General features: G+C 42.1%; 1 protein-coding gene across 1 annotated transcript in view; it reads right to left on the reverse strand.

Annotated features, from left to right (window-relative positions):
* Positions 1–257: 257 nt before the first annotated feature.
* Positions 258–19,075, reverse strand: part of LOC103393003 (ryanodine receptor 3-like) — a 21,531-nt gene continuing 2,713 nt past the window's right edge. Inside the window, exons 5-34 of the mRNA XM_017040978.2 lie at positions 17,947–18,043; positions 16,771–16,880; positions 16,253–16,304; positions 16,110–16,166; positions 15,916–16,015; positions 15,761–15,840; positions 15,587–15,663; positions 15,309–15,382; positions 14,601–14,618; positions 13,792–13,872; positions 13,631–13,719; positions 13,407–13,535; positions 13,181–13,285; positions 11,860–11,941; positions 10,467–11,782; positions 10,309–10,367; positions 9,566–9,740; positions 9,395–9,481; positions 8,679–8,873; positions 8,035–8,165; positions 7,892–7,934; positions 7,672–7,799; positions 7,520–7,580; positions 7,219–7,365; positions 5,539–5,673; positions 4,646–4,802; positions 4,499–4,563; positions 4,070–4,170; positions 2,926–2,977; positions 258–1,404 (exon numbers count right to left, since the gene is read on the reverse strand). Coding sequence (XP_016896467.1) covers positions 1,309–1,404; positions 2,926–2,977; positions 4,070–4,170; positions 4,499–4,563; positions 4,646–4,802; positions 5,539–5,673; positions 7,219–7,365; positions 7,520–7,580; positions 7,672–7,799; positions 7,892–7,934; positions 8,035–8,165; positions 8,679–8,873; positions 9,395–9,481; positions 9,566–9,740; positions 10,309–10,367; positions 10,467–11,782; positions 11,860–11,941; positions 13,181–13,285; positions 13,407–13,535; positions 13,631–13,719; positions 13,792–13,872; positions 14,601–14,618; positions 15,309–15,382; positions 15,587–15,663; positions 15,761–15,840; positions 15,916–16,015; positions 16,110–16,166; positions 16,253–16,304; positions 16,771–16,880; positions 17,947–18,043 — 4,099 coding nt within the window. The 3' untranslated portion in view covers positions 258–1,308. The remainder of the gene's footprint in view (positions 1,405–2,925; positions 2,978–4,069; positions 4,171–4,498; positions 4,564–4,645; positions 4,803–5,538; positions 5,674–7,218; positions 7,366–7,519; positions 7,581–7,671; positions 7,800–7,891; positions 7,935–8,034; positions 8,166–8,678; positions 8,874–9,394; positions 9,482–9,565; positions 9,741–10,308; positions 10,368–10,466; positions 11,783–11,859; positions 11,942–13,180; positions 13,286–13,406; positions 13,536–13,630; positions 13,720–13,791; positions 13,873–14,600; positions 14,619–15,308; positions 15,383–15,586; positions 15,664–15,760; positions 15,841–15,915; positions 16,016–16,109; positions 16,167–16,252; positions 16,305–16,770; positions 16,881–17,946; positions 18,044–19,075) is intronic.

Consider the following 19,075-nt stretch of genomic DNA (forward strand, 5'->3'; position numbering starts at 1 on the left):
TGTTCGGTACTGATCGCTAAGAATAGGACGCAGGTATTAGAAACAGTAAAACAGTCGCCTATGAATAAATCCCAAACCTTTTGAATCATAAATTTGTGACCGGGTCATCTGGGTCATGCTGTGCCACACGTCCTGTCTGCTGTCCACGATCCAGATGTTTGACAAAGAGAACAAACAAAAACGTCTTGAGCTTCTGGTTCCTGTACATTTATGTTAAGTACTTGAAACAAAAAACCTAAGACTCACGCACGTCGACATTTTCTTGCAATAATTTCATTTATTTGTTTTTTTTTTCTCCATCAAAAGAAATGCCCAGATCAGCAAAGCCACTACATACAAAGGGCCATACAATAGCAGTTTAACGTTTGGAGGAGTTCCGTCATTATCAGTGTCTGTTTTTTTTTTTTCAATTTTATTTTATTTTATTTTATTTTTATATATATATATTTTATATTTTTTTAAGTTTACACGCCATACATTGTCATTGAACATTTGCAGTTCCAATGCTGCATTCACGAACCGTAACGAAAAAAAAAAAACAAATTCAAATGAAAGAAATAAACAATCGTAAATTCATACCAATGCTGTTGTTTCACGTTCGCAGTCGAAACTCTGGGCCACGAACCAGGAGTTTGGACAGCAGTGAAACGACTGTACTTACATACAACAAAGAAAAGACCAAGTGTTGCATAGCTTCATTGTAATGTAGATACAGTACAGTAAGGCACTTCATGAACGAGGGGAGGCATTTTATACTTCTACACAAACCACGCCCTTCCTCTACTCTAACACCTGGTTTCACACCACGTTTTTATTTATTTTATTTATTTTTTCACACCTCTGCGTCTCTTTTGGCATTAAGTCTCCTGTTGAACATTCTCAAAATATTGAAGTAGATTTTTTTTTGTGCATAATGTGAATGAAACCGTGTCCTGTGACGCCACGCAACCCGCGGTTTTGTTTTGTTGTTTTTTTTTTTTTTTTTTTTTTTTTTTGTTAAAAAAAGACAACAAAAAATATATTGTGCAATGACTCGGGGTTATGTGGAGTACAAGGCAACACGCCGTCCCGAACAACGACCGAACGTCCGAGCAGGTGACTGCTCATTATCTCCACACGGTGGCGCTGGACCGACGCTGACGCAGGTAGAGAAGAAGAAAAAAAATTCCTGGTCTTTCATCAGGCCGGGCCGACACCTTTGAAGGTTGTCGTCTGTGTACTGTAGTCCAGAAACTCCATGTAGGACTACATCTCCCAGCAGCCACCAGTCAGTCTAGTACAGATAGAGATGAGGACGAGGCGTGGGTTCTATCCCAGCTGATCTTCGTACTGTTTGCGGAAGCAATCTCCAGCTGGGAAGAAATCCCAGCATCGCTCCTGGTACATCTTCCACACGTATGACTCCTGTACACACACACACACACACACACAGACACACACACACACACACAAACAACAGGATGTAAAGATACCATCACATAGACAGAGCCGCGGCTGTGACTCAGCTTCAATCATGTCGTCATCAAATGTCATCAGTGCAGCTCTGACATATCACTGATCAGTGAACCAGTGTTATCAACCAATCACACGGAGCAAACTGACGTCCTGACGGGAGACATTAGTCCTAACAACCTTTTCTCTTATTTCTAATTTATATATATATATATATATACATATATATATATATATACATCTATACAGTATATCTATATATGTATATACATATATAGAGTATATACATATATGTCTGTATATACATATATACATATATGTATATATATATACATACATGTCTATATATGTATATATATATATATACACAGATGTATATATGTATATACATCTATGTATATATGTATGTATATATGTATATATATACATATATGTCTATATATATGTATATATGTATATATATGTATATATAACTATAGCAGCTGAAGGGCCTCGAACCTACAACTGTCTCGACCCAAGTCCACGTCCTTCCCCACCAAGCAACCACTGCCCCTCCATTATTATACACATATATATAAACTGTATATGTAGTATGTGTATATGCTGTACACAATACATATACATATATAATACATATATACTGTACATATTTTATATATGTATATATATATATATGCACATACTGTACATGTACTGTGTCTATGTACAATATACATGTATATACAAACATATATATATATATACACAAAACAACATGTTTATATATATAAATGAAGATGTTTTCAGGGGAGTCTCATTGGACCAGACAGTTTCATTCTCAACAGTAGTAGTAATAGTAGTAGTAGTAGTAGTTATAGTTACGACAACTGCAGTAAAAGACTTTGTAGAATCCTTTAATGTGTTTTGCAAAGTTTTGGTTTCACTGAAGCACATCAGGATTTAAATACCACCTCATGTGTTTGTGGAGGATTGATCACTGAAATCCCAGGTCGATAACACAGGATTTCTAAGCAACGTTCCGATCAGAGGACTCGTTCTAGGTGGATGTCTTTCACTCCAGGTCAAACTTCAAACTTCTTTGCCTCCACTAAGAACTGATACGAAGTTCCTTTCAAATGTTTTTTTTTTTCAGCTTTGGGAGAAAAAGAAAATCTGGCGGATCAAGATCTAAACCTGTTTTATTTGATCAGACTTCCCTTTAAACCAGACGACTGATCTGCTTCAGGAAAAAAACAAGCCTTTGTTGAGAGTTGATTAAATCAAACTCACAGATGTGACGATAAAACCTGTCAAAGATCTGTTGATCCAATCAAACACCTTTTCAAATGACGACTGTCTTTGAACTTCCTGTCTGATCCTGTCAACTCCATTATATGGAAACATGCATCCAACAGAGGAGCCAGGACTCATTTGTCCTTATGGTGACTTTCAGAGAACCAGATCTGACTGGTCGTGAGTGTCTTCACACTGTACCTGTCCTGTGTGCTCCGTCTCGTCCTTGTTGATAAGGTACATCAGGAAAAACCTTAGAGGGAAAAAAAACCAAACCAATCAGATTCAGACACAAATGTCACCGCAGCGTCAGACTTCACAGCCAACGTCACATTCCTGTCTTAGCAGAGAATCAATGACGTGACATTGTTTCCCTCAAACCGCTGAGCCGCTGTGTCTCCATGGACATCATCTACGTCACGTCGCCAGGATGAATACGAGACGAGCGCTGACGTCAGAGACTATTTTCCTTTAAAGTTCAGGTCATTAAATAGTCATGAGGTCAAATGATGAGACTCCGTCCCTGCGTGTGGACCCAGACCTTTTATTGTTACAGGTGTTAAAGACAGAGACGTTGGACGCAGCGTTCTGCTGCTGCTGTTAGCGACAGCAGCGCTAATGCCGTAGTGTTCAGCCGAAACAAAGGTAAAAACAGTGTCTCAAAGAGTTCAAAGGACAGAAGTCAGACAGGTCCGTCCTCTTTGTCCTTCATAAATTTAACACCAGTTCAAATCAAATGCAGCGTATAAAAACAATTCAATCATTTCATCATCTAATCTAATCTAATCTAATCCACTATAAAATAAAGTAATTTAATCCAATCTAAACTAATATAGTCTGATCTAATCTAAACTGATCTAATCTAATCCAATTTAATCTAATCCATTCTAAACTAAACAAATCTAATCCAATTCAATTTAATCTATTCTAATCTAATCTACTCTAATTTAATCTAATATTAACTAATCTGATCTAATTTGATGTTATCTAAAATAATCCACTATTCACTAATCTAATCTAATCTAATCTAATCTAATCTAATCTAATCTAATCTAATCTAATCTAATCTAATCTAATCTAATCTAATCTAATCTAATCTAATCTAATTTAATCCACTGCTAACTAATTTAATCTAATCTAATCTAATCCAATCTAATCTAATCTAATTTAATCCACTGCTAACTAATTTAATCTAATCTAATCTAATCTAATCCAATCCAATCTAATCTAATCTAATCTAAATATCTGAGCTGGTCTATCTTGATGGACGGCTGCGATCACGTGACCGTGAACCGCCGTGTTCACCACTTTTCCACAGGCAGCGTCCCTGAGGTCAGGTACTTACAGGTAGTTGGCCAGATTGTGCTCTTGTAGGGTGTGTGTCTCGAAGCCGTGAGGTGTGGTGTCGAAGTAGTCGTTGCCGATGCCACAAATGAAACATTTGGTCTGAGGAGAGAAGAACCAACGGTGAGAACCACAGAACTCTGGACAGCAACAGGAAGTTGGTACAAAAAGAAACTTCTCTGTGGGGTCTGGATAAAAGTGGTGAGATGGGATTTAATCCTGTGTGTTTTTCAACCTTGGGGTCGCGGCCCCACATGGGGTCGCCTGAAATTCAAATGGGGTCACCACAGGTCATGTCAAGATTTGCGATAAAAAGTCAACGTAGGAAAAACAGAGACAGAAATCTGCAGTTATTGGATCGAAGACAAATAACTTCCCGACAGAATTCCAGTTTCTGGAATGTTTTCCTCTGTGGATGAAAAGTCCTCACCTCCATGTCCTCCTTCACCTGCTCCTGCTGGTCTCTCAGCTCTCCAAAGGCGTCGATAATCAAACCTGCACGGACAGATGATGTGAGAACTCATGGCGTACAACACAGTGTGACGACGTGTTGTGCAGCGCTGCGGCGTTAGCGCACCCTGGATGATGGCCAGCAGGATGACAATGACGAAGAAGAAGAAGGTAATGTCGAACAGGATGCGGTACAGCTCGTAGGGGTCACCGGCCGGGTCCTCGATCTCATCCCCGATGCCCCCCCCTGCTCTGACTCCAACGTACATGTGGAACAGGTAGCACTGTGGAAAAGCACAGGGTCGGGATAAGGCAGGCGTGGGCAAACTACGCCATCTATTGGGGAAACGTGGGTATTGCAGGGAAAAGGCCGAAGTGTAATGATAATATAAACAAATTAGATAATTTGGAAAGGTTTGGCAGGGCCGGATTAATAAGATGGACGGGCCGCATCCGGCCCCCGGGCCTTAGGTTGCCCATGCCTGGGATAAGGATTTTAATTTTAAGGCAGAGATTCTGTAGAATAATAGAACTGGGTCGGAGTTTTTGGGAGGGTTGTAGGTTCTTAGTCGTCTTATCATCGAGGGGAACTGGACGGAGAAGGTTTCTTGGGAGTTTTTGGGAGGTGTAAACATTTACTACAGTCTTCATCCTTTCATCCTGTTTTTCTTTTTAATTTTTTAGACCAAATTAATTCAACTAAAAAAGTCGTACTTTTTGTAAGGAAAAAAGAAATATAGGGCTCGTGGGCTGCTTTTTGGACCGTTCGGTCACCAACAGTCTGCTGGGCAGCCAGGCTGTTCAGCCTTGTTTCCCAACCTGTGGGAGGTGACCCCAAAAGGGTCAAGGGGCGGGGCTTAAAAAACTGATGTTAATAGAAACTCTTTAATGTAAGAACGGACCCAAACAGGCCAGGATGGAGCAGGACACCTTAAATACTACTTATAAATGTACGAAAAAAACAAAATACAGTCCTGCCTAAATCTTTTGCCCCACCCCCGGTCGGTCATTTATACTCACCGTCATCATGTCGTCGCACTTCATGTCTGGCTCGTCGTCATCCTCACTCTTGTTGTAGAACTTCCTGAAGAAGTTGAAGGCCACCACAGTGTAGAGGTAGACCACGACGGCCAGCAGACCCACCGTCAACACCAGCTGAGGGAGGGAACAGACGACAACAGGGATCAGCCGGTCGTACCGTGAAAATATATTTCATCACTGAGGAATTTTTATAATTAAATATGGAAATGAGATTGGAAATAAACCAAAGCAGTGGTTCCCAAACTTTTTTTTGGCACGTGACCGCATTTTGATATCACAGATTTCTGGCGACAACAGAAATCAAGATGCGGCAGCTCATATATCTTTTAATATGATGTATTTTATTTAAACTAATATTTATCTAAGTGAAAAAATAGATTGCATTTTTAATCACAATTTTAAATAATAATTAGTTAAAAACTATTTTTATTTAACTATTATTATTAATTACTAGACATTTAAGGCGACCCCATTTGAATTCCAGGCGACCCCACATGAGGTCCCAAACCCCAAGTTTGATACCTGGCACAAAGCTCAACATGACAAACAGCCCCCAAACTGATGTAGAGGTGAATTAAAAAAGCATCAGCACGCTTCATTAGGGCTGACAGCTCCATTGATCTGCCCCCAGGCAGCAGAGGGAGTGGGGGGTGCATTTCTACCAGGAAGATTTCAGGTGAATATCTGCACTTGGGTCGTGGAGACACTGAGTTTTATTTTTCTGCCTCTGGTCTGTTGTGTCTGGAGAATACTCCAAAAACCCTGAGAAGTCTATATTTGTCCACACAGACCCCCTGGAGGCCGGACACTGAAATTACATGAATTTAAAAAAAAAATCAAATTTTTGTCTCACATTATTATTTGATGTTTATGGTTTTGACAGTTATTTTCTCTCCTTTTTCTGTATTCTTGGGACTTTGAAATAAAAAAAAAACAAAAACAAATGTTAAGAAACATTAGGAAAAAATGTGTAAATAAAAAAAGAACAGGATGTGAAACAATAATTGTTAAATCTTGATCCTCAAGATTTTTTGATCTAGTCACAGGCCGCAGTGGATGGTTCCGCGGGCCAAATTTGGTCCACGGGCCACCAGTTGATAAAATAATATGCAGGAATTTTTAAGAAGTATAATACAGTAAAATAACTCAAGATTTTTTGATCTAGTCACGGGCCGCAGTGGATGGTTCAGTGGGCCGAATTTGGTCCATGGGCCACCAGTTGATAAAATAATAAGCAGGATTTTTTTAAGAAGTATAATACAGTAAAATACACATCAGAATACTTAGTGTCTTATAAATAAAAGATTTAATGTAGAGTATATATTTGTCACTGCACTGGCAAACCCAGCAGGTGGCAGCAGAGAGGCGAGAATACTTAGTGTCTTATAAATAACAGATTTAATGTACAGTATATATTGGTCAAACCCAGCAGGTGGCAGCAGAGAGGCAGTGTTAATTAAGCCCTGGTCGTTCTGTGTGGATTTTCCATTTCCAGAAATTGTGGATAATGTGAACTGCTTAGTCTGAAATCACCATCGGTGTGAATGTATGAATTCATATATGACACGAAGGTTTTGGCTACAAGAACAGAGTCTTCGGTGACCCCTACTGCTGAGTCAACAGTCTGCAGCCCCCTCCCTCCCCCCCTTAACTCCTCACCTGTTTGCCATTGTGTGTGACGGAGGACAGGATGGTGCGGAGGGTCTTGAAGCCCATGGCGATGTCCAGAAGATGTGCGGCGAAGAAGAAGTTGTTGTAGTGGCCCAGGATGGACATGGTGGTGTACCACACCAGGTAGAGAAAAGACTGGCACAGAACCACCGCAGAACCGTTAGCGTCTGTGATCAATCACCGACCTCACCACACAATCGAAACCCCCCCCCCATCCCCTCCGCAACTTTTTTCCCACTCCGTCTCCAACAAATGAAACAGAACTGAGACATTAATCTTTCCAACTCACGTTGTCTGTAAACACGACTCCCATTTTCCAGACGTGGTACTTGGTATCGATCGAACTCAACCTGGCGACAGAGAGACACGGTGATATGAGAGGTTCAGATTTTCTCATTGACCCTGATTGTCTTTCTGGGCTCCGTCTGTGCGCTCTCCTACCACGACACCAGCGAGGCCTCTTTGGCGACGGCCTCCTCTGTGGGGTTGAAGTCCAGAGCGCTCTTATCCAGGCCCAGCAGCTCTGCTATCCTCTCCGCTCCATACAGGTCTCCGTACTTTTTAATCACCTACAGGCAGAAGAGAGGAGGACGACGGTGTTGGTGTTGGACGCTGTCAATCGTTCAGTTTCTGTCGAGCACAAACGCCGTCGGCCACTTACTTTGCGTTTGACGAATTTATCCCAGTAATTGTTCGGAAAGGAACTGATGAGCAAAAGGGAAGAAAAACAAGATAAGCTCCAGACGGCGGTCAATACGGGTTCATGACTCACGGGTTTAATAACTCGACCCGCGTCTGACTCACGGCGTATTGATGACCAGCCTGTCCCACTGTCCTTTGATGTCATCATCCGACGGCTGCTCCGTGATGTAAAGGCCGGCGAATTCTAACTTCCTGGCAATTTCTTTCTCCCGTTTGAAGACCACCAGTGGAACCTTGGACACAGACGGGCGGTCAGTGACATTTACTGACGACACTGACGGTTGACGTCAGAGCGGGGTCAGAACTCAGAAGAGAAAATGTTTAAAAGAGCTTTGAAAGTGAACACAATTTTTGACTTGAACAAATTCCAAAGTCATATATTTTGATGTGCAATAAATACTACGTGTAAATAAAATACATTCATATTTACATTCATAATCAGTTACACAAAATACATCTGCTGTTTAATTATATTTTTAATAAACCAAAACGTATTTAGCGCCACATAGTGGTGGAGATTGAAAGTGCACTTGCTGCAGCGAGAAGATCACTGGTTCGAACCCCAACTCTCAGGACATACTGTTTGTTTTAATCATTCACTCTGAACCGACAGCAGGTCACTACTAAACTATTCAAGGTGTATGCTGCCCTCTCCTGGTGACTGCAGGAACTGGCTTCAGCTCTCCCTGAGATTTTCAAATCTTCAAGCAACACAGCAGTGTTTAAAGGTTCCACTTGTGACTGACCTTCAGGTAGTAATATCCCACGACACACAGGAACGAGATGATGGTGTGCAGGATCGCAAGACAGCGAAGCGTTGGCGCCATGTAGCCCGTGCTCTCCTGGAGGACGAAGTACTCGAGCGACCCTTCATCGTCCTCCTCCCCCACTCTGCCGCGACGACTCCAAGGGTCTTCATCGTCTGAGGACTCGCCAGTTACCTTGAAGATGAGGAAAAGGTTTTGTTTTTGTTTTTTTCAGTCTTCATCACAGCGTGTAAACTAAGGACTTTAACTCTACAAAACCATTTGTAGCATATTTGCTACGTACGATTCTGAGGGAAAGTGTTTTGAAGAAGTGTTCTACGTTTTCCAAATGTTGTTTTGCAGGTTTTTTTAATTTTGGTTTTAATGTTTTATAAATATCTCAGTTTCAAAAATTTATAATATTCAGTTTTTTGATTTTTTTTTCATGTGTCAGGCTTTACAGCAGCTGTGTCAAATTAAATTATTATTATTATGAATTAGTTATTATTATATTGTTATTATTGTTCTTGTTATATTAATAATAATAATAAAATGTAAAATCTTTTTTAAATTTTAAAAATTAAATTTTACAAAATAAAACTGCATCAAGCAGCCGGGATTGAACACCTTGGTGGGCCGATTTTGGCCTGCGGGCCATATGTTTGATGCCCCTGCTTTACATGGTTAAACTTTTAAACTTTATTCACATCACTTACTTTGTAGAAGAGCAGAATGAAGTTGATGGCAAAGGCAACAAAAAGAGCCAGAAATCTGAGGTTGTAGAAGTTCCTGGCCAGGTAGTTCTGCGGAACAAGAATTTGGAGTTAGGTTCAGTTATTTAGGCCGTGCGTCTACGTCCTCACGGTTGAGCTGCTGAAAAACCTCACCAGCATCTTAGTCTGGTAGACTTCCAGGCCAGCCAGGAAGCTGACCATGAAGGCCTCCGGTGGTTCTTTTCTTTGGCCCAGCTTCTTCTTGGGGGCTCTCTTCTCCCCTGCTGAGTGTTGGGGCGGGGCTTCATCCTTGGCCTTGTCGTGATCCTTCTTCTCTCCATCGTCTGAGCTGCAACGGTCGGATTCACCGTCAGTGACTTTTACTGATAATTAGGGCTGTGTGTTGGCAAGAATCTGGCGATACGTATCGCAATATAGGGGTAACGATATACAGCAGTGTTTCCCCATTGTTCCCAAAGACTGGGTCGCGGCCCTCAGGTGGGTCGCAAGAGTTTGTTTTTTTTTCTCACATCATGTTTCCCAGGAGTTTATGATTAATATCTATAGACTCGAGTCACAAAGGTTTGTGACTTTTAAAATATATGACCCCAGAAAAACAGTTTGGAAAACACTAATATAGAGTAGTACGCAGTATTACTCCGATAATATATACCAGAGGATATATTTAATTTTTTTCCGCAGGTTTAAATGCAATCCAAAAATGGCATGAATATTTTCATATTAATTGTTGATTAAAAAAAATCGATACAGTGCTGTAGAATATCGATATGGTATCGTGAAAAGGAGAATATTGCGATATTTCCGTGTATCAATATTTTCTTACACCCATACTGCTAATTGACAGACTCAATTACACGTGTGTACTTTGTATCTTTAACACTTCAAAAATAACTCACTCTCCTTTTTCCGAGTCAGACTTGTAGTCTCCGTTAACGGCATTTTTCTTTGCAGCCATCTGTGGAAAAAAAAAAATGAAACTTGAGATTCATCAAGGAAAGTTTTTTATACAGAACAGTTTCATGTTCTGACCATTGCATTCTGGGAGATCACTGACCTGCGCCTTCTTCTGCCTGACAGCGCTGGCAATGGACGGCGCGTCGCCCACCACCACCTCCGACACGTCACCCAACCCCGGCTCACTCCCGTGCTTTCCCTCCCTTTTGGGTTGTATGTTCAGCAGCTCCGCCATGAGGTCCGCCTCCGCTGCCTCCCCCTGGGCTATCTGACCCATCTCCGCCAACGCCGAGGCTTCGCTCGTCTCCATCTTCTCGGCCTCTAGGACGTCTCCGTGAATGCCAAACTGAGTGGGATCGGGCATGTTTCCCAAAATATCTGTCACTTTCATATTCTTGGCTCCTTCCACGAGGCCGCCGCCAAACATGGTGGTCCACAAAATGTGGAAAAAGCCCCAAATGAGGGTGTAGACAAAGTAGAAGAGTCCGGTAAAAATCATCCAGAAGAAGGAGAAGAACCCGTGGACCATCTCTTTGACACTCATCTTCTTAAACTTCCTGTACTGTCGCCTGATGCTCTTCAGAGTCAGCATCTGCCAGAAGTGGCAGAAGCTTTTCCTGAAGGAAACGCAGGCCATGGTGAAGGCCGAGGAAGACTCCAGCATCACGTTCTCCTCTTCTTCCTCCTCTTCCGGGTTCTCCACAGCACTCTGATTGTCCTCTTTCTCCTCCTCGGGGTGTTCCACCGGGTCGGGCTCTGAAATCTGAGAAGCGAGCTGCATCTCAAAGATGGTGTCCTCGCAGAAGTTGACAAACAGCTCCATCTTTTCGCTCTCTCCACCCTCGTTGACCACGTCAAAAATGAACTGTCTCTTTGACTCCTTCACCTGTGGTTTTTCCCACTGGGTGCGACTGGACTCGCTGATCTCAAAGTAGACTCTTTCGATCCGTTTGGCTCCGCCCATGATCTCGATGCGCCCCAAAAAGGGTTCAAAGTAACTGAGGACACTTTCGGCCAGGTCCAGGAAAGTGGAGAGACGAGCTGCGGGAGGCATGTGCTCGGAAAGATTCATCAGCAGGACCACTACGTTGAAGCCGATGTCCTTGGCGGGTTCGTGGAATCGCTCCACGAACTGCTTGTAGCTGAACATGTCGTTCTCGTCGGCCTCGGCGCACGAGAGGAGAAACTCGATCTCCGACTGGGAGTACTGCTTCTGGTTCTCCATGGACTTCTGGAAGTCCTTCTTGGAGATGATGCCTTTGCTCTCCCGATCGTACTCCCTGAAGCTGTCCGAGGTGGTCAGGTCCTTCAACTTGAGGAACATGTCGAAGAACTTCAGGATCATCTCCATGTTGCTGGAGGACTCAACCAACGTGTCCACCATTTGCTTGCCAATGGTTCCATTGACGACATTCCCTGTGAAAGGAGAACGTGGATGCGTCAGTGCGACACCAGAACATCACGTATTTAATCAATATTTGTTATGAAATCACCTTCCAGAAGAGACAGCATCATGACAATCATGTCCTTCTGGAGGTCCAGCAGCTCCTTCAATAATTCAATCTGGCTGGAGTCCTTGTAGAAGAAAAGAGAAAAGATTTCTTTTAAAAGATTCAATTCCATTCCACTACCTCGTACAGAGTACTCCGTAACCTGGTCTACCACCAAAAAACTTTAATTTCAAAGTTAAAGTCCAATTGTGAAGACCTGGAGAGGACCTGCTTGGACCCAGAAGACCCTTTTAGAGAACACCCATCCATCAGAACAGAAAGGTCAATGACAGAACACAGCTGGTCAGGTCAGACCAACTGATTTACAGACACTGTGGTTGAACACGTCATAAATCTAAGCCATAATTAATTTTGTTTTTTTTATAAAAGTTTTTCTTCTCTCATTCATTCTGGTTCATTCTGTCCAAATAAGACAAAGACAAAGAGACACAGTTTAACCCACTCCTGACTGTGACCCGGCACCGCGGAGGCTGTGGTTATTATTCTTTAAGCAATGGCGACCTCTAGCGGCCACAGCTTTTTTTACAGAATACAAAAGCAGACTAAGACAAATAGAAGTGTTCCACAAAGGTTCTGCCTCAAATACATCACGAGACAGAAGGAGTCGAGATAAGATTTTATCTCTAAATTATACAGATACTTTTTCAGAAAAGGTTTTTTTTTTCTGTTTCCATAAAGATACAACGTATTTTACTTGAACCTTTTTAAAAGGCAAAAGTAAAAACAACCGTGTTGAGACTAACTCGTTTTATATGAAATGTTTTAATGACAGTTAATAATGTGTAAACAAAGTCAGAAAATCACAAGAAATCTTTGGATTAAAAGTGCAAAAAACTGTATTTTTTATAGCTGTGCATCAAACGTGAATATATGTGAAAGTAATAATAATAATAATACATTTTATTTCATGGACGCCTTTTTGTCACCCAAGGACACCTAACAATACTGCAGACAATTTTATGTGAATTTAGAAGTTGTTGTAGTTGTAGATTGTGAGGATTGAATTTAAGTGTAAGGATATTTTTGACCGTACGTTCGACTTGGTGATTATTATCGGTGATGATGCGATCGATGGAAAAATCCCATGTATTTATGCGCATATAAGCCAAACCCCCCCGATTTGATCTTGATTTTTTTTGGTGTTTTAAATTCAACTTATATATTGTCCCAGTGTTTTTGGAGTGACTTGCAGTTTTTTTTTCTGTCCCTATTGAAAGTAAATTCTTGGGGGTTTTTTTGGTCCAAATACATTAAAGAAACAACAAGTTTTACTCTGTAAAAGTACCTGCAAACCAGCACATACCTGGGATAACTTCATCTGCATGTTGGCAAACACATGCAGAAAGCCCACGACGGCGTCCCACAACCGGCTGTGAGCCAGACTCTGCTGGTTCCCGATGCACGGACCCTGAGGTAAAAAGACACGGAGCCGATGGAGAGATCGGACAAAAAACATTTTAGTTTCCGCACGAGCTGTAATTAAGACTTTTTTTTTTCCTCGTAGCGTTGAGATGATGTTGTTGTTTTACCTGTATGTACTCCGTCAGAGAGTTGAAAACCTGCTTGGCCACTGACAGAGCTCTGGAGAAGTTCCTCTGTCCGGCCTCGTCGATGATGTCTTTACCGGAGTAGTACCAGTAAAAGTCACTGATGGATTCCTGAGGCACAGACAGTACAGACACACCTGGTGTGATACAGGAAATGACTTCACACACCACACAAACCTAACCTGGAGTCAGTATCAGTGACACACCTGTAGTCTTAGTAGGTAGTCCACGGTACTGATTATGATGTTGACCGTCGTGGTGTTTCCTGTCTGAGTCCGCAGGAAGTTCTGAAAGTCTAAAAACACCAGGAGTTAAAGAGGAGTGCATTTTTTTTTGTTTTTTGATTTATGGATGAAGTTCCTCCTACCATTGTTGTGACCTTCACAGAGGAGCTGCAGGAACCTAAAGAGGTCCTTGGTGAACTCATCGTTCTGCAGCACTTTGGAACCTGAGGACACGAAACCGTTTTAACCTTTAGTTTTAGCGACACGAAAGGTCAGAGGCCGGGCACCGTCACGCCGGTGACCGGCCTCTGAGCTGGCATGGCTTTTACTTCCTGTACACACTACAGTACTGGAACAGCACTGAGTATGTGCACTGCAGTATATTCACACTCCAGAAACACACACACAAGGTACAGTGCTTTTTTTTTTTTTTTTGAAAGCTTTGCTGCATCTTAAAAATCTTAAAAACAAAGCTTTTTAATTGTATTTTTTTGGCAACACATTAGTTTTCATTTCAATTTGACATAAACACAAAAACGGAGTTTTTTGGGCAACACATTAGTTAGTTTTCATTTCAATTTGACATAAACACAAAAACGTTTCACACAAATAATAATTTCGAAAAAAACTACGAAAAGAGAAAAAAAAGAACTTCTACTAAAAGAGTCTGCGACACCAGACACCGTGGACTGAAGTGGATGTTGAAGAAGCATGCATGTTGTTCTTTCAGTCCACGGTACAAAACTAAATAAATAAATATAAATAAATCAAGTGGTATTGTTGCATTCCAGGCGAGGGAGTTGGAGGGAGAAGAGGAAGAAGGAAACGGGAGCAGGAGAGGAGGAGAGAGGAGAGGAGGACCGGGGGGGGGGGCAGCAGGGAACTGAACTAGGAGCAATCAGGATGTCAGCATTGCATTGAAGAATGAGAAGAATCTGAACCATGTATTTACCCCGCTCACTCACGTTGACTGCAACCGATGACAAAACGTGAACGTAAACAACAAACATAAACAAAACAGAAGCAGACATAAGCAAAGGAGAAGACATTGAGATTTTCGTTAAAGAAGGAGTGGGAACAGAGTAAACGTTAACGTTAACGGCTAATCTTTACAGACACTGATCCGTGACAGCGACAAACAAGTCGGTAAAGTCCGCTCAATCGGCGGCAGACGGGGGGGGGGGGGGGGGACTACAGGTCGATAGACAGGACGGACAGTTACCATCACTTATGCCTGAGTTAATGAGGCGGGAATGACTTGGAGTTAGCATGAAGTTAGCATCTGAGCTCGCGTACTGTATGCGTTTCTCCCATCAGATTTAAACAGTGGGGGAAAAAAATAGCAGGTGGACGTCCGTGTGCATGTGGTGGTGACTCTGACTCCAGAACATGACAGACACAAGGCCCACGTGGACTGGGACATACAGCAGCGCTGGTTTCACATGCAATGCAGAAATGACGCACAGTGTCGCCCCCCAGAGACCGACGTGACATGGCGATGGGAGTATATGTCACAGAGATCTGAGCGAACTTTTTTGTCTGGAGGTAACGGTAACAGCGTGGATCCAAATGAGTAATGAAAGTAATGTTTACAGCATTTTACAGCACAGTCTAAAAACACAGTCTGATTCAGATTACCGTCTTCATGGACCTCACTTACTTGATCCTTCTTCAGTCACCATCCCCAGACCCTCGGCTTTGTTCTGTCGCTCAAAAGCGTTTAAATCCAGAACACTGTTGAAAATGTAAAAATAAAAATATTTTTTTCACGTAGCATTTTAAAACTTTTTATGACAGTAATATAACGTGTGGACACTAGGGGTCAGGATTTTTCTGTTGGAAAAGATAAAAAAAAACATAACTCAAAAATGCATCATAACGCATTGAATATTTGATTTAATGACAAAAATTAAGGAATAAAAAAATAAGTTCCATCACCTGCAGGACATCATGAGTCCAGATAAACTTTTGAAGAAGCCAACGTCTCTTTTCTCCTTCAGGTAGTCCAGCATTTTCTGCATGAAAAACACCAGTACAGTTTACCCCCTCCCCCCAAAAACTGCATTTTGTTTTTATACCATGTACAGCGTCATCATGAAGTACTGCATGTACCTGCTGCACTAAGGTGTTTCCCCCGTTCAGGATGGAGATGCCCAGTTTCAGGGTGACCGTCACAGTCGCTCCGAGTCGACCTGAAAATCACAAACACAGACGATTAGACCTGACACTCGGACCCGTGAGGCGACTGCGTCCCGGTGACTTCCTGCCTTTGCTGGCGCTGATCATCTGTAGCACCATCTCTGCAGCCCCTCGGTCGTGAAGCCGCGCCTGCTGATACAGCATCTTCTGCTTCTCCATTTCCTTTTCCTATGAGTAATGACCGGAGTCAGAGGGTTCGGACGGCAGTCGGAAAAAAAAAAAATCTTTTTTTTTTTTCAACCCAGAAAGTAATCAAAAATACCTCAAAGGTTTTTTCTTTCCCTTCTTCGTCCTCTTCTTCCTCACCTTCAGCACAGCTCTGAAACAGAAAAAGAAATAAAGTGAAACACAAATCAAAACCGCTGAACCTATTTTTTTTTTCCAGGAATGTTAAGGTCGTGATACCTTTGCCATCATATCAGCATACGCAATATACAGAGGGTCGTCTTCCACAGAACTAACAGGAGAGAAGAAATGAGTTACATTAAAAAAATAAATCATTAGTGTGTTAACAGAGAACAGTAATACATGGAGATAGTGCTACACCCACAGAGTCCTGTATTTTAGTCACGATTAATCGTGATTAATAATAATTAATCGCATTTAATCGAAATTAAAATCGGCTTCATTTCCATGATATATATAGCATTGAATACAAAGATATTAGGCTTGTGTTTGATAATCGGATGCCATTTTATTCATCTTTGTGTTAGCTAACAGCCATCGTGAGGTAAATATGTTCATGTCCAGTGGGCGACCACAGAGAAGAGAATTAAATATATATAAATGTATGTACAAAAAACCCCATACGTAAATGAATTCAGCTTCACAATAGCGCCACCTGCACGGTGGAGCAACAGTGAGCGCGATGTGTTCTATAAAGAATGTGGCTACTGTGTGCGGTGTCTCCGCGGTGCGTTCACCTGCACTCCGTCAGTGCGTTGTGGCTGAAGTGCAGGATGAGCTGGTGCAGTGGGTCTGGCTGTTCCCTGACTTCTTCTTCTTCCTCCTCCTCCACTTTGGGCTGCGTTTTCTGGACACGACCACAGAACAGTTCAGTCAGCATCAACACCACTGAAGCACGGAGAGAAATCTGCAGCTGATCTGAGGCTGATACAATATTAATATCCCAAACAGACAACAACAGGACGTGCTGTCAGCATTCACAGTCGGTGACGCATGCACTCACGGAAGAAAAAAAAAAAAGTCAGACCCTGGGAGTGTTCAGACGACTGTCACAGAAATACCTCAATGTATGAAATGAATGAACAGGTAACTGGCTAATTTGATACAGTATGTACAGAAAATTGGAGTGTTCAGAAGTTTGTCAGATTAGGCAATGAGTCGGGATGTCCGAGGCTAGCTTTTTGCCGATATCCAACATGTCGTTATTGTCCAACATTTCATTTCCAATTCAACCGATACTTTTTTTTTTTTCCAAAACTATTTCTTAGGTCACATCACATACAGATTCTCCTGTTGTAGAATTAAAACATCACCAACTTTTACTGTGATGCCCCACTGGATCTTTAAGAAGATTCCATCCTCTGGTGAAACCCAGGCGCTGCGTCATCGGGTGTTCATTATCGGAGGAAAAACGATTTCTCCCGATATTACATAATTATGCTAATATCTGGCTCTGACTCATTACTAGAGTTAATGAGTTGGTCCGATATAATCGGACAACTCTAGTGATGAATCTTTGTAAATCATAATCTTCAGAAATTAGCAAAAGAAAGTGGTAAACAACCGACTCGGCATGTGTTTTATTCCTTCTGTCGACTTCAAGCCTTGACGTGAAAGTTTAAAAAAAAAATTAAACTTTCACGTTCAATAATTTACCAAAGTAAATTTACAAAATTTACTTTCGTAAGTTTTTCGTTTCAGTAAGTGGAAGCATCGTGGTTGGATGCCCTCTTACCTCAGATGGATGGAAAACACTACACACCACTGGACAACAGCCGGCTCTGACATCAGCAGTGATGTCATGCTCGCTAAGACGGAACTGACATTTGGACAATGAGGGAGAGATAAGGAGAACGAGGAGGAGGAGGAGGAGGAGGAGGAGCACCAGCCTCTGGGTCAACACAGATACTTACTGCAAGGTCCTGCACTAGCTTCTCCTCAAATGAGTACTCCTCTGTTTCTATCCATATTCTCTGATAGGCCAGGAGGAAGAGGTTAATAGAGCGGTGCCTACGGGAGGGTGAGAGAAGACTAGCGTGGGTTAGCGAGCAGAGGAGGGACGCAGTCACTTCCAGGAGAGGTTAAGACGTGTTAGTGTGAGGGCTGCCGCATCCAGTCGGTCACCTTAGGGGAGATGAGGTCATCACCGCACAGCGGTTACACACATTACTGTACATGCTCGCTGCCAAAAACCGGTCCCACATTCTTCACGTTCAGTGCGAAGAGGCAGCCATGTTTCAGCAACACGTTAAACCAGTATTATTGATATTATTATTAACAAACTACTCACAGGAGTACATGCTAAATATGACGATAGAGCCAGGAGGAATACTGACCAGTTTCACTGACACTGACATCAACATCAACATCAGCACTTTCTACTGACCCCTGAACCTTGACCCCTGAACCTCCCAAAGGGGGCGTCCACGCTTCAATTAGCATATCTACTTTGAAACGCCAGTAGAATTGCAACCAAATATAATGAAACCAGAGAAGTTCAACTAGTAGTGATTATCAACTGGCGGCCCGTGGGTCAACTCCAGCCCGCCGAACCATCCAGTCTGGTCAAAAAAAAAACAACTTAAACTTATATAACTAATCAGTAACGATCAGTCTTTTTTTTTTGAATGATCGTGGTCTTTGACAAAGACACATCTGTTCATATTTATCTGGCATGTGGAAAATAAAATGTAAATTTTTGATTTCATTATTTTTAAAAAATGTACGGTACAGTATATAAAAATTAATGTATACAGAAAAAAAAACCGACGTGTTTCACTTCAAAAAATAACAACAGAATCTGGAGAAACCACTGCTACCTACAAGGGTGTGACCTTTGACCCTTTAGGGGCAGTGGTGGCTTGGTGGTTAAGGGAGTGGACCTGGGTCAAGAAGGTTTCAGGTGCAAGTCCAAATCTGCTAAGTAACCACTGAGCATGGCACCGTCCCCACACACTGCTGCCCCCTGCTGACTTTCGTGGTCACATTTCACGGTGTGAGAAGTCGTTCACTATCCTTTAGGCAAAGCTGCATTGAAAACAT

The sequence above is a fragment of the Cynoglossus semilaevis genome, chromosome 1, assembly GCF_000523025.1.
Source record: "Cynoglossus semilaevis isolate Cse_v1.0 chromosome 1, Cse_v1.0, whole genome shotgun sequence".
NCBI classification, from domain to species: Eukaryota; Metazoa; Chordata; class Actinopteri; order Pleuronectiformes; family Cynoglossidae; genus Cynoglossus; species Cynoglossus semilaevis.